Below are 14,864 nucleotides of genomic sequence, written 5' to 3' on the forward strand. Positions count from 1 at the left end.
AGAGCTCCAGAAGCTTCCATGCTGTAACGGGTGAAATTTGTGTATATATTTTCACAATACGAAAGGAATCTGTGTACATGTTCTGCATCAAAGATCTTTCCAAAATGCATTGTTTTTTGCTGGCTTTTGTTTCCTAAAGTGCTGGGAAGACCTACGCTAGTATAACACTGATTCAAAGGACTGATAGGTTTTATGGCTCTGAGGAAAAGTATACTGTTGCTTGACACAGATGAAATGCATTTTCACCTGTGTTATAGTGTAATTTCATCCGGGAAAAATTGTGTGTTTTAACCTGGAAATCCAAGAGGTTTTTTTGTGTCCACATATACACCCTATTATCTTATTTGTAGAATAAATCTATACATTCTTCGGAAGTTTTCCGTGTGATTTCCAAATTGCAATGATCAGCTGACATCCACTGGCAGAACTGAACTTGTTCAATTCAATTTTCATCAAGAGTCCTGTAAAATTTTACTTATTACGGTTTCCTTTGGGAAGTACTTGCATTTTCACATCTTGCAGTCAGTTGATGGGTTGCAAAGCATTTTTGCAGTGCATTGCTTCTAATTGTTCAAGTTGCCATTTGTTATGTGTTTAGTATGGAACAACAAAAAACAGTGTGGTAAGTATCTCCTGACCTGCATTTCTGGGTGACTTTCCTTAAATCTAAGAAAAGACCTCCCCAGTCCTTTTCCTTCACCCCTCTACCTTTCCCTTCAACTCTTCTGTATTTAGAATAACATTTTCTGTCATTACTCTTTCAAGTTTTGGTTAATTGTGCACACAAAAATGGAGTGTGTACCACCATGCCTAAGACAGTGTTTTGGTCTCAGCTTCAGAGAAACTTATTTTTATGTTAGGAAACTTGTCTTTAAAATGTTTGTAAGCTTCTTTAAGGTTACACGAAGCAAGTGTTCTCGATATTTTCGTTTTACTTTCATTTGGTTCGTTCAATGTCATGATCTCTTTAATACCTTGCATTGCCCAACTAACTTCATAGTTTTCATAAAAAGTGAACATACAGTTTTGACAGTTTATGTTGGTAAATATTTCCCTGGTTTTGGGTTTGCACTTGACTTTTTTTTTTTGATTGCCAAACAATGTAATTAGGAGCATTAAATTTACTCAATATCTTCCTGGAACTCCACTTTCCAGGTAAACTTGTAAGAATCATTAGTTTTTTGCCTTACTTGTAGAGTTAAAAAGTTAATTTTGAGATTTTGAAGAAGAGATTCATCAGTATTGGTATCATTATGTGATGAAGAATTTTCAGTAGCAACAAAAAGTTTAAATTACATTGAGATTTTATTCACTTTTGATTCGGCATTGTGCTTGGATGTTATTATGTTGTTCAGACAACTGTTGAAGTTATAATGGAGTCTGGGTCTTTGTCCAGAATGATTACCTCCGATATAGAAGAATCTTCATTTTCAACATTTTTATCACTAAATGGCCCTGTATTTTTCAAGTTGATTACATCTTTCCTACATTTATCACAACTTGTGGAGCTGTTAGGTATTTGTGGAAATAGAAATCCATGCTGTGACATTTCTCAGTTCTTTCTGTATCTAAAAAGAGTTGATACTGTCAATGGATTAAAACACTTCACTCTTGCAGCACTGCACTTTATACTAGGTTCTACATTGATACAAAAATAACATAAAAGCTCTCCTTCAGTATAGTTCTATTTGTAAACGAACTATTAACAAAAAAAACAAGTTCCACAAAAATATATAAAAAATTGTGGAAATGCTAATATAAAAAGTTTAATTTTCCACCGTAGAGGGAAACAATAGAGAACACATTCTATCAGCAAAGGCTCTAGTCACTGAATGATTGTACAGAAAGAAGGGCATTGCTGGAGGCAGACTCCGCTTGTTTCAACTTCTTCACAGCCTGTATGCATAGACAGGAACCAACTTGCTCATCCTGCATACACTGGCGTAAGTCTTTGGAAATTGAATGTACAGTTTGATTAATCTGTTTGGGCCAGAACTATTACATCAGTAATTACAGTTTCTTCATACTGTATTTAAATTTGTAGCTATAGGTCCCATGTTCAGTATATTTGTTTTACCAATTAATAGGCTACCGGTGTAAATTGTATAAAAGTAAGCACTCAATTTAAGTATAGAATACGCTGATTGGTTTTGTTTTGCGATGATGGTCTTTTGATATTTCTGATATTAGTTACCTTTCTATATATTTTATTAAATTCCAATTTGTTAAAGGTAGGCTTGGTGAAAATGGGGCTATTAGTGAATTTAAAATAAAAAAATAAGGAACCCATCATGATTCCTTTTTTGTATTTTTCCATATTTTTTACTGCTGTACTAAGTATTTATGGAAATATTTTGTAAATTTTGGTTATGTACTTCAGAAAAAAATTAAATCATAATTTACATTTGTCATAGTCTTCATTTTGAACAGTTTCCAGCCCCATACTGGGTCTGTTTGGAACAAAAGTCCTGTTTCCCCATTATATTTCTGTGTCCACTCTGGTCTAGTTCTCGCTTCTTTCTTAAACAGGCTCCTCCACACCTTCCAGCCCTCCATCTCTTGGTCTTCATTTTCATCATCCCTTCACATTTCCATGTATTTATCTTTGTGTAAGTCCTCTTGTTGTCCACTCTCTTTAAGTGCCCATACCATCTTAGCTTTGATATTTCTATCCTGCTCTGGAAGGGTTCCTCTTTCACTATTGCCCTTACCCTGTCATTCCTCATCCTCTCCCCCCTTGTTACTCATATCCTACTTCTGAAGAACTTCAGATTACAGGCTTCATCATCCACCTTTCACACACACACACACACACACACACACACACACACACGTGTCAATACTGGGATGTTGTAACTTCTACACATCTTTTTTGCTGTTTTGTGGGACATCTGTGTTCCAAACCAGGCTCCTAGCACTTCGGAGGAATGCTTCTGCCTGTCTGCCATCATAATTCTTCCATTTTCCTCTACCACACTTCCACATTACTTAACAATTTCCACCTTCTTAAATTGTTCCCCTCCAATCCTTATTCTACTAGTTGGTCTATCCTTCTTTCTAGTTGTGACCAGGATCTCAAATTTTTTTACATTATATTTCATTCTTTACCATCTCCTCCTTTCCAGGCATTCAGCTGCCTCTTCACTGTTTCACCAGATCATAAAGTCATCCATGAACACCGTTTTGAACTTGTCTTTTCCAGCTGTTTGTGCCACGTTAATCATTCTCACGACCACAATGAAGAGGAGAAATAACAAGCACTGCCCTGTTTCGCACTTGTTTGCTGGAACCAATCCATACTTTCATTTCACAATTTCACACAACTCAGACTTACACAGTACATCTCCTGCACTCTAATTGTTGTCTTTCTTTCCATTCCTGTCTTTTCTAGTGCTTCCCAGACCTTCCTTCTACAGACACTATTAAATGTCTTTTCTATATCGAGAAAGGCCAAGACGAGGTCTCCCCCAAATTCATAGTGGGTCCCCTGGATTTGCCTCATGACAAATATGAGGTCAACAGTTGATAGATCTGAAACCATGCCGTTCCTCTGTTCATGAGTGGAAGTATGCAAAATACGTCAGGAGGTTGATACATGTGTTTCTGAGATTAGCAATTATATGAAGAGCAAAAGTAACTGAACTTAATTGTTTGAAGAGCTCAGTAATATGCTTGTTCCTGTTCAAGTTTTCATCAATGTGTACACCCAAAAATTTGGAGCATTCTACTTACTGTGCTGCATCAATTGTTGGTAAGACTAGTTGTTGTACAGAACTGAATGTGTGGTTTTTTCAAAATTTAAGGAGAGGCCATTTTCAGAGAAAACTTGATAGTCCTTCGGAAAATATCATTTACTAACTCTTCTGTTTCTTTCTCTTGTCTGGATTCTGCTTTCCGGAATCGTTTCATATACCTTGACACAGTGTGGTATCAGTGTCTCCCCCCTTTGTTTTCTACAATCCTTTCTGCTTTCTTTCTTGAATGTAGGGATAGCTAGTGCCTTCTTTTGTCTTCTAGAGTCTTCTCATTCCAAGCTCCCCCCTCCAACCTCCCTGCCCCCTTCCCTCCCCCCTTGCCCCCCTTCCTTTCACATGGCCACTTTTCCCAACCTACCCTGCTACCATCACCATTTTGACACTCACTTTGTCCATTCCTGGTAGCTTTCCTCCTTTCATCATGTCCAGTGTTATTCCAATTTCTTTCCATGGCAAGTCATTTTATCCCCCAGAGTTTAAATCTGTCTCCTTCAGTCTGTTCGGTTATCCTCATCTCCACGTTTGTTTGGATTTAGCAAATGCTGAAAGTATTCCTTCCACACTATCTTCAATGCCTTTTGCTATTAACTTTCTCATTTCGATCTATCATTGCTGCATCCTCTCTCAAATCTCTCGTCTTACTTTTGACCGTTCCATAAAGTACTTTCTTATTTCCTCTGCTATCTTCCTCCATCTTTGTCCATTCTTCCATCCACTTTCTTCTCTCCTCAGCCACTATTTTATTAGCCTCTTTTCTTCTTTTCCTTATACTCCTCTAGCTAATTCATTCCTTTCTTGGACCCACAGCTTAGAGACCTCGTTCTTCCTTCCCACTACCTTCTGGACTCTCATTTCATCATGGTGTCTCCTTCCACCAATTTCTACCACTTGCGCTTCCGCAAACAGCTACTGCAGCTTCTACCACAGCATTTTTAAATTGTTCCCATTCCTCTTCTCCTGTTTTTGGTTCATCCTTCGGTAACATTTCCCTTAAAATCTCCCAGTATACTTCTTTGTCATCCTCTTTCTTCAGTTTCCATACTCTAATTCTCTTTTTCTGGTTGTGTCGTCTTCCATTCCTTATTGATTCTCACGATCACTACCAGCAGCTGGTAGCCACATCCAATGCCTCAGATGGTAGTACTTTTAACCTGTTGCAGTATTAATCACCACCCAAACATAGAACACACAATCCACAAAAGATTTCTGTACCAGATTCTAACTATGCCACATTACTTTCTGAATTTCTTATCCCTAAAACACTGAGATACCTATCACTAAACCTTTTCTTTTGCAGATTTCAGCAATCTCTTTCCTTATTCATTTCTACTTTCCCATCCTTCTGCTTCCAGTATATTTTCATTCCCCTTCATTTTTCACTCACTAGATATGCATTCAAGTTTTCCATGACTGTTATCCTTTGCCCATTCAACTGCTTTTATAGTCCTTCCTCAAAGTCCTCCTCCTTGCAATGTCTAGCCAAGTTGAGTTTCTCATTATTCATATCTTCAATCTTCTGTTAATTACATGTTCCATAGATTTGAAAGATTACTTTATTGAAATAAGTTTTCATGAATGTGTACTCCCAGAAATTTGGAGCATTCTACCCTGCTTACTGACTCCTACTTATGTGCTACATCAATTGTTGGTAAGACTCTATTTGATGTACAGAACTGAATGCCGCTTATTTTTCACAATTTAAGGAGAATCTATTTTCAGAGAACCACTTTGGAAAATGTCATTTACTAACTTTTCTGTTGCTTTCTCTCTAATGGGATTTATTATAACACTAGTATCGTCAGCATAAGTACCAATTTTTCATGTTGAATGTTAAGTGGACGTCATTCACATATATAAGGAATAGGAGTGGACCCAAAATTGAACCCTGTGGGACTTCCTTTGTGATTTTATCCCAGTCACTAAAATTTTCTACCTTTCTGACATTGTCTAAATTATTCAGCACAATCTTTTGCGTTCTGTTTGTCAGGTATGATTCAGACCAGCTGTGTGATAAAGCCATAAAACTTGAGTTTTTCTAAGAGTGTGTTGTGATCAATAGAATTGAAGGCCTTGGAGAGACCACAAAAACCACCCAACTGCCAATGCATTATTATTTAAGACTTGTACCATTTAATGGGTGTGTGTATAAATAGCATTCTCTGTTGAACAATCTTTTTATAATCTAGACTGTTATATGCTAAAAACTTGTTTCCACTGAAGTTTGCAGCTACTCTTGAGTACATTACTTTTTCAAATGTTTTGGAAAAATATGTCAGTAAGGAAATTGGATGATATTTGTTTAAGTATATCTTGCGCCACTGTTCCTGTGAGGTGGTTTAATAATTGAATCGGTCTTTTTTAAAAGGGTGGAAATCATGAAATGCAAATTAATGAGAAATCGAAGAAACTGATTTTAGAAACAGACTATCTGAAAGTACATAATTCTGAGCATTGCAGTTACTTTTAGTGAAGATTTATTGTTTTGAGCCTGTGATATTTAATTGTTTGCTGTTTTAAGGCTGAGCTGCAAGCCTTGCTAGTTCGCAATATTTTATTGTTTAACTTCTTACTGTATGTGATACCCTATAGTAATTGTTAGAAAATCCACACTTTTAAAAAGAGATTGGCTTAAGCATGAAAAATGATAATGAAAGACTGGTAATTGATAAAATTACAACATTCTATTGCATGACAGGTCATTCAAAATCACACACGAGAAGAAAACTGTAATCAAAGTGCAAAATATTGCAGTAGGTTACAAGTAACATGCAATTAAATTGGAATTTACCCCCCCTCCCCCCTGCAATTGAAACTGTTCTTGAAGGGAGTACCAATGCTAATGAAAGATCCTTTCTTATGTACCATGAAGAATGTGTGGTTTATTAATCCACTCATGTTACTTGATCCTTTGATAGAATCACATCAGTTGTGTGAGTAAACAAGATGGAACAGAGTGCTACTGCAAGGCTAACTCTTTCAGTTCTAGGCTTTCTCCATGTTTCTGAGAGAATATGGTTTTCTTGTAGTGTTTCTTCCACCTGTTCTTGAAGTTTAAAATTTGAGATGATTTGATTTCTGTTACTAAGAACTTGCATATTTTGTCAGTACTTTGAATAATCTTCTATAATTTGATGGATAGTGAAAATTGTCATACCCTTAAAGCCATTTTAAGATACTGCCAAAATATCTCAGGAAGTAAAAAGCTATGCCCTTGCATAGAATAATACTGTTGTAATTTTTGGAAACTGCCAGAATCTTTAAATGATAGTAAGAATCTGCACCAAGATTAATTCTTGTTCTGTTCAGCACAGTTATCACGGAACAACCTGAGCTTTGTGATACTTTTGGATGCAGACTTTAGATAGTCAAATAGAAAGGAACATACTTCATTAGGACCCTTTATAATTTCCTTCATGATAAACATAAGGTGAACTAGATCCTCTTTTTATATCAAGACTGCAAAAAGCATTCACTGTAAGTTTCGATAAATAAAATAGTCTGTGCACTTTCGGCCGACTGATGTTTTGCACGTAATGAAATAAGGACAACACATTCAGCCTTTAATTTTTGCTACATCATAGAGAAATTGAGATCTAAGTCTAATTTCAGCTCTTCACAAGTGCAGCAGGAATCCACCTGTGACTGTCCAAATCAATAATTGAAATTGTTGCCAGAGAAGTAGTTCCAATAAAAAATGTAAGTTACTGTACTCTTCGGGTGCTTCTGTAAGAACAACTTCCACTCATTTTCACATTTAAGTCTGCATTAAGATAACATACCTTTTTACCAGTGAATTATTTTCTCAAGGGGAATGACTGAATATGTTAGTGTATAGCTTCATAAACAGAAGATTCAAGGTCATGTGTAATTCTCCTATCCCTCCTGTCGTCTGGTGTTTCCCCAGAGAGCTTAAGCTGTCTTATTCTTCTTGCTCTTTTCTCATTAAAGTCAAAAACCTTCAAGTGATGCAACAACCAGCATGATACGAAAAACTAAATGAATTCGTCACCACAGGGTTATCATTGTTGCTTGTCTTCTTTGCTTGACTTCTTGAGAATCTGCTAATTCTTTAAGAAATAGGTCTTGCTCATTCTTATTAGGAATATTGTAAAAGTTTGTAATAATGTGTCTCCAATTTCTTCCACGCTTTCTTCTTATATCTCAAAATAACAATAATAAAATTAATTTCAGAATTATGAAAAGGATATAAACATAGCTGTTTTTAGTTTTGTTACTCATGATGTCTGAGGTTACATTCGTGATAACCAAACAGAATGTATTAGGGTATTCATTTGGTGTTAATTTTTGTGACAATAATTCGAAGGAATGTAATAGAAATGTGCTAAATAAAATGAAAGATTTTATTACCCATAAGAGAATTCACTTTTTTTTTTAATTTCAATTGGTTTCCCTGTGTGATTAGCACGGGCTTCACCCTTAAATAGAGTTGCTTCTATTTTCTTTGACTGGCTGCCTTGTCTCCTGTTTGAGGATATTCCTTATACATAGTTTTCGTCATATTATCCGCATTATTTATTTCTGCCAAGATATGAATACTTATGGATATTTCAATGACTTTCCTTAAAATACTACAGTATTCTTTGTAGTATACAAATAATGTTGGAACTTATCATCTGTACCTCTTCTTGTAGAGCATCCCTCACAACTCCATTATGTTTTGTCTTCCTTCTTCATTTCCTCTCCAGTACTATCTGTAACCTTTCCTCAGTTCCCTATTGCCTTCTTCTTCCCATTTTCTCTCTCCCGGGTCTAAAATCTATAGCTCTCTCCTTTCCCTCATGTCCAGCGTCCCCTTACCTTTCCTGTCAGTGTTCCAGTGTTCAGAGTCCATTTGCATTGCTGGGTCATCTTTTATGTGCGTCCTTTCCGAGGCTAGTTCCTTTGTTGAAAGCTGATTGTTGAGCCACTGTTGGCTAGCACGGTCTGTCACAGCTTCACCAGAGTCAAATTAGCCACCACTTTCCAGAGTTCCTTCAGGGCCTTCACAGCTACCATATTGGCCCTGTGGCACTCAGTCCTCTGTACTTAACCCCTGTGTTTTGAAAAGAAAAAAAAACTCAACTAGAACCTATGTTGTAAACCCTTTGAAAGAGCATAAAACTGCTGCAAAAGACACCTTTTCCCGCTCTGTAGCTCAGTTATGATAGCTTCTAGAGTGACTTGAAAATTGGTCAACTCCTACAAATACCTGGGTGTATCACTTTGTAGGATATGAAATGGAATAATCAAATAGGCTGTCATGGGTAAGGCTGATCGTAGACTTCAGTTTATTGGCGGAATATTGAGAAAATGCAGTCAATCTACAAAGATTGCTTACAGATCACTAATGCAGTCCATGCTAGTATACTGTTAGTGTGTGGGCCCCGTACGAAATAGGGTTAACTGTCAAATGTAATTGAGAAGGATGGCATGAATGAGCATGGGTTGGTTTGACACATGGGTGTGTCGTAGAGATGCTCCACAAGGTAGTGCCGACTCCTCACCCCCCCCCCCCCCTTCCACCCCCCACATTTGCTCTACTATCCCTCCGCCCTTCACTGCTCCACTCAGGATTGGTGCTTGCGTGCGCACGCCTGTGTGTGTGTGTGTGTGTGTGTGTGTGTGTGTGTGTGTGTGTGTGTGTTGGGAGGGAGGAGGGGAGGGGTGCTTCTTTCTTTGCCTTTCTAAAGAAGGCTTGGCTGAAATCCCGAAGTGTAACAGTCTTCCCATTGTGCCTGTCTGCAACTCAATGTGTCGTCTTCGGGTTGAGTAGTAATCTATCCCTTTCATATTATTACCAGAAAATGTTAATTATTTTTGGGGTAAATAGATACCGCCTACAGGAAAATTAGAGAGACCTTTGGAGATAAGAGAACGACTTGTATGAATATCAAGAGCTCAGATGGAAACCCAGTTCTAAGCAAAGAAGGGAAAGCAGAAAGGTGGAAGGAGTATATAGAGGGTCTATACAAGGGCGATGTACTTGAGGACAATATTATGGAAATGGAAGAGGATGTAGATGAAGATGAAATGGGAGATACGATACTGCGTGAAGAGTTTGACAGAGCACTGAAAGACCTGAGTCGAAAGAAGGCCCCCGGAGTAGACAATATTCCATTGGAACTACTGACGGCCGTGGGAGAGCCAGTCCTGACAAAACTCTACCATCTGGTGAGCAAGATGTATGAAACAGGCGAAATACCCTCAGACTTCAAGAAGAATATAATAGTTCCAATCCCAAAGAAAGCAGGTGTTGACAGATGTGAAAATTACCGAACTATCAGTTTAATAAGTCACAGCTGCAAAATACTAACACGAATTCTTTACAGACGAATGGAAAAACTAGTAGAAGCCAACCTCGGGGAAGATCAGTTTGGATTCCGTAGAAACACTGGAACACGTGAGGCAATACTGACCTTACGACTTATCTTAGAAGAAAGATTAAGGAAAGGCAAACCTACGTTTCTAGCATTTGTAGACTTAGAGAAAGCTTTTGACAATGTTGACTGGAATACTCTCTTTCAAATTCTAAAGGTGGCAGGGGTAAAATACAGGGAGCGAAAGGCTATTTACAATTTGTACAGAAACCAGATGGCAGTTATAAGAGTCGAGGGACATGAAAGGGAAGCAGTGGTTGGGAAGGGAGTAAGACAGGGTTGTAGCCTCTCCCCGATGTTGTTCAATCTGTATATTGAGCAAGCAGTAAAGGAAACAAAAGAAAAATTCGGGGTAGGTATTAAAATTCATGGAGAAGCAATAAAAACTTTGAGGTTCGCCGATGACATTGTAATTCTGTCAGAGACAGCAAAGGACTTGGAAGAGCAGTTGAATGGAATGGACAGTGTCTTGAAAGGAGGATATAAGATGAACATCAACAAAAGCAAAACAAGGATAATGGAATGTAGTCTAATTAAGTCGGGTGATGCTGAGGGAATTAGATTAGGAAATGAGGCACTTAAAGTAGTAAAGGAGTTTTGCTATTTGGGGAGCAAAATAACTGATGATGGTCGAAGTAGAGAGGATATAAAATGTAGGCTGGCAATGGCAAGGAAAGCGTTTCTGAAGAAGAGAAATTTGTTAACATCCAGTATTGATTTAAGTGTCAGGAAGTCATTTCTGAAAGTATTCGTATGGAGTGTAGCCATGTATGGAAGTGAAACATGGACGATAAATAGTTTGGACAAGAAGAGAATAGAAGCTTTCGAAATGTGGTGCTACAGAAGAATGCTGAAGATTAGATGGGTAGATCACATAACTAATGAGGAAGTATTGAATAGGATTGGGGAGGAGAGAAGTTTGTGGCACAACTTGACCAGAAGAAGGGATCGGTTGGTAGGACATGTTCTGAGGCATCAAGGGATCACCAATTTAGTATTGGAGGGCAGCGTGGAGGGTAAAAATCGTAGAGGGAGACCAAGAGATGAATACACTAAGCAGATTCAGAAGGATGTAGGTTGCAGTAGGTACTGGGAGATGAAAAAGCTTGCACAGGATAGAGTAGCATGGAGAGCTGCATCAAACCAGTCTCAGGACTGAAGACAACAACAACAACAACAACAACAACATGACTCTTCACATTCAAAGTATTACATATCATTTTCCCAGAGTATTAAAATGCTAATGAATTAATTTTATTACACATTACAGCTATTATAGTTATTTTAATTTTCTTGTCTCATTTTTATCTGAATTACAGATCACATGCTATCGCTTGTGTTAATCAGTTCATCATCAACCGAACTCAAGCCCTGATGATCCACATAGATTCCTTCCTGGAGGTAAGTAATGGAGAGATCTAGACTTCTGATGAGGAGCTTCGTATATTTAGTCTAGTACTTACAGTCAAGTAATATTGTTTTGTTTCTGTTAAATGTTCTCTAGAACCTGTTTATTTTCTCATAATACCCTGCAAATGAATGATGTGAGATCATAGCGGTGGTTCAGTTTGTCCATCCTTTCAGTATTGTACGGATGTTGTTCAGAAACTAAAGAAGTGTTAAAATTATGCCATTGTTACAAGCTTAGAGAAATAAAGTTAATTCTTCTGTAGAACAATTGCACAACTATTGCGTTGTGTTTCTCTGACCACTTCCTAGTAATGTATTTTTATTATGAGTTTTGGTTTTACAGAATCTGTTCCACTTAGCGTCAGACGACGATCCTGAAGTACGCAAAAATGTTTGTCGAGCCTTGGTGATGTTGCTGGAAGTTCGTATGGATAGGCTTATACCAAACATGCACAACATTATTGAGGTGAGTTTTTCATTACTTGTTTTAAGGTGTACCGACCATTATGTACTGAACTGCAAGCTGTGAATTAGTTTGAATGATTTTTGTTGCAACAACACATACACTTCCAAATGGCTGGACTAAAAAATCTGTAACTGAAGTGTAGGTTACGGAGTAAAAAATTGGCCGCAATCATTTTCCTAGTGCTTGTACATCTTGTTGAAGTAATGCAACCCACTCTCAGCACAGATGTTTCTTGGAACTTGACCACTTTGTCTTTCTTTCCCATATGTCATTGTTCCAACTTATGGTCAGTTATTCAGCTTTTGCTGTGTACAATGTTCTAATGTCATTCTGTAGAGATTGTTACGAAATTTCAATGCTATTGTATTATATAAGATTTTCACTCCAATATACAGTGTAACTTCGATTTTAATTTGTAGCCTCTGTGAAAAACCCATAAGATCAATGCTAAAAATTCCCCAATTTTACATTTGTTCCTAGTAAGGTTTGCCTCAATTCTAAGTTCTTACTTGACGCCTCACTTGACTTCATCCCATTTTCTTCCTATTAACATCTAATGAACTAGTTATAAGTGGCTCAAAAGACAGATGGTTCCCACCATGGTTAATGGCAGAATTAAGGAAATTTTTTTGGGCAGTGTGGAGAGGGGAGATAAGGCAACTTGCAACATTTAGCTTCATTGCGCAATTATGATACAACTACTGCTAGGTCAACAGTCGATGTAGTTTTGTGGACCGTGCCAATGTGGCACGGACAAAGAGGCCCAGCCACCCCCTTGTCTTGTGGCACTTATATCGCAGTCTCTTCATTTTTCATGTATTTCCAGTGTTCTGTATTCAGCAACAATATCAGTTGTCAACTTAATAAATTCAAACATTGAGAATCGAGGAATTGTCACCCATTTCCAGCTAGTGAACTCTTATTGGCTGGCAACTTGTCAAGTCACCACACCAGCACACAGAAAATGAACTCACTTACTGTGTGTGAGGAGAGGGGGAGTGGTCCTTCAGTGACAGGAGTGCAGGTATGGATTAAAGCATTTTATGAAGTGCAGAAAATATACTTTTCGTGCAAATGATGTGCTCTGACAGAGATGCCACACGGAAATAGAACAAGGGTTTTGCGATAGCGCATTTTAAAGACTTTGGTGTTCAAATCTGACACCATACAGTTGCAATAGCTACATACGCTACTCATATACATACTTTGCACCACACACTGTAGACCGTAAAGATTGGTGGCAGTGATAGAGAAAATGAAGTGAAACTGTAGCCCCAGAGCTTGCTTTCAAATTTACGTTTTACACACTGTACAAAAATACAGTGAGCCGACTTCTAATAAGCGTGTAACATCACTTAGGAAGTAAACTCATTTTTTCATATTTCTGTTTCCCTCATCAAATTTAAAATAACACTTTAACAGTGGTAGTGGCAGCTCATAAGAAAAGCATTAAACAGTAATAGCAGTGGTGACAAAGGGTGTCATTAAGTAGATATCTGTATTTATGCTTATGGTTTAATCACTTTGCTGCTGTGGTGTTTTTGGTTTAATTCAACACGTTCATAAATTTTTGCTTTTTACTGTGTGAGCACGAAGGATCATCTCAAAAACACTTTTTACGTACTGTAGTCATAGCATATCAAAAAACAGCTTGATTATCTTGTACCCAGATACCAATTTCAATTTTTTTGATGAGTTTTTACTTGCTGTTGCATGTCTATGATTTTTAAGAACTGATGAAATTCATTACTGCAAATTATTGTGTAAACATTGTACTGTACATTTAATTTCCTTCACTGAGATTTTATACATAGTATTGGAGAGCGTTGCTATTTTTAATTTTTTTAATTGTACATGCCGATTACATGTAGTTTTGCCCATAAAATATGAGCATGGTTTAATGTTTTTCCACAATTCTGTATTTTCCACAATTTTGCATTTTTTATGTGCAGACTGCACAAAAATGTAAAATAGGGTTCTCACAGCAATAGAAATGGTTCTAGGATGAATACATTATATTAATACTTAATTACGAATACAACATACATTTCATAAGGATGTGCGACATATCTCCTCTCTCTCTCTCTCTCTCTCTCTCTCTCTCTCTCTCTCTCTCTCTCTCTCTCACACACACACACACACACACACACACACACACACACACACACAGAGAGAGAGAGAGAGAGAGAGAGAGAGAGAGAGAGAGAGAGAGAGAGAGCTACTACTTCATATCTAAAAATTCATCTACTGAATAGGAGCAGTTCTCATTCAGAAATTCTTTTAATTTGTGTTGTTGACAGAAGAAAGTTTGTGTGGAGAGGGAGGCTGTGCCTCTCGTTTATCTTGCTCTTGAAATAGTTGTCAGTAAATATACTAGTATAATTTAAATTATCGTCATGCATTTGTTGGCGTTGTGTGTGTCGACTTCAGGTTGGTGAAGACGTAGTACTTACCACCAAGGATTTAAAATAATATATTGTCACAAAGTATTGATGTAAGTGAAACAATGTGTTCTGAAGTTGCCATTCTTAAAAAAAATAATTGAAATTTAGTGCCATTCATTTTCAATCAGCCTTTTATTTACATATTTCACAAGGCTATTATTTCTTCTCCTTCAGCTTCACATTTGCAAAGTTTGCCTATATGGAGATTATCAGGAAACTGAACAATTAAGTCGCTCATTTCCAAAACGTCCTTTATCCAATTTTTGTGGAAATTGAGTTATTGTTACCATAGCATTCATCAAATTTATTTTGCTTCATATTAAACTACAGTTTTCATTCAAAATGTCCTTTAAACCATTAAAATTTAGTAATAAAATCCTGAAATATGCCTATTTAGTTTCAGAATGTCCCT

The 14,864-nt window shown here is 37.3% G+C and overlaps 1 protein-coding gene across 1 annotated transcript in view; it reads left to right on the top strand.

Moving 5' to 3' along the window:
- Positions 1-14,864, top strand: part of LOC124798024 (transportin-1) — a 156,497-nt gene that overhangs the window by 52,411 nt on the left and 89,222 nt on the right. Inside the window, exons 6-7 of the mRNA XM_047261234.1 lie at positions 11,452-11,533; positions 11,886-12,008. Of these exons, the coding sequence (XP_047117190.1) occupies positions 11,452-11,533; positions 11,886-12,008 (205 nt within the window). The remainder of the gene's footprint in view (positions 1-11,451; positions 11,534-11,885; positions 12,009-14,864) is intronic.

Source organism: Schistocerca piceifrons, chromosome 5 (assembly GCF_021461385.2).
Source record: "Schistocerca piceifrons isolate TAMUIC-IGC-003096 chromosome 5, iqSchPice1.1, whole genome shotgun sequence".
Lineage (NCBI taxonomy): Eukaryota > Metazoa > Arthropoda > Insecta > Orthoptera > Acrididae > Schistocerca > Schistocerca piceifrons.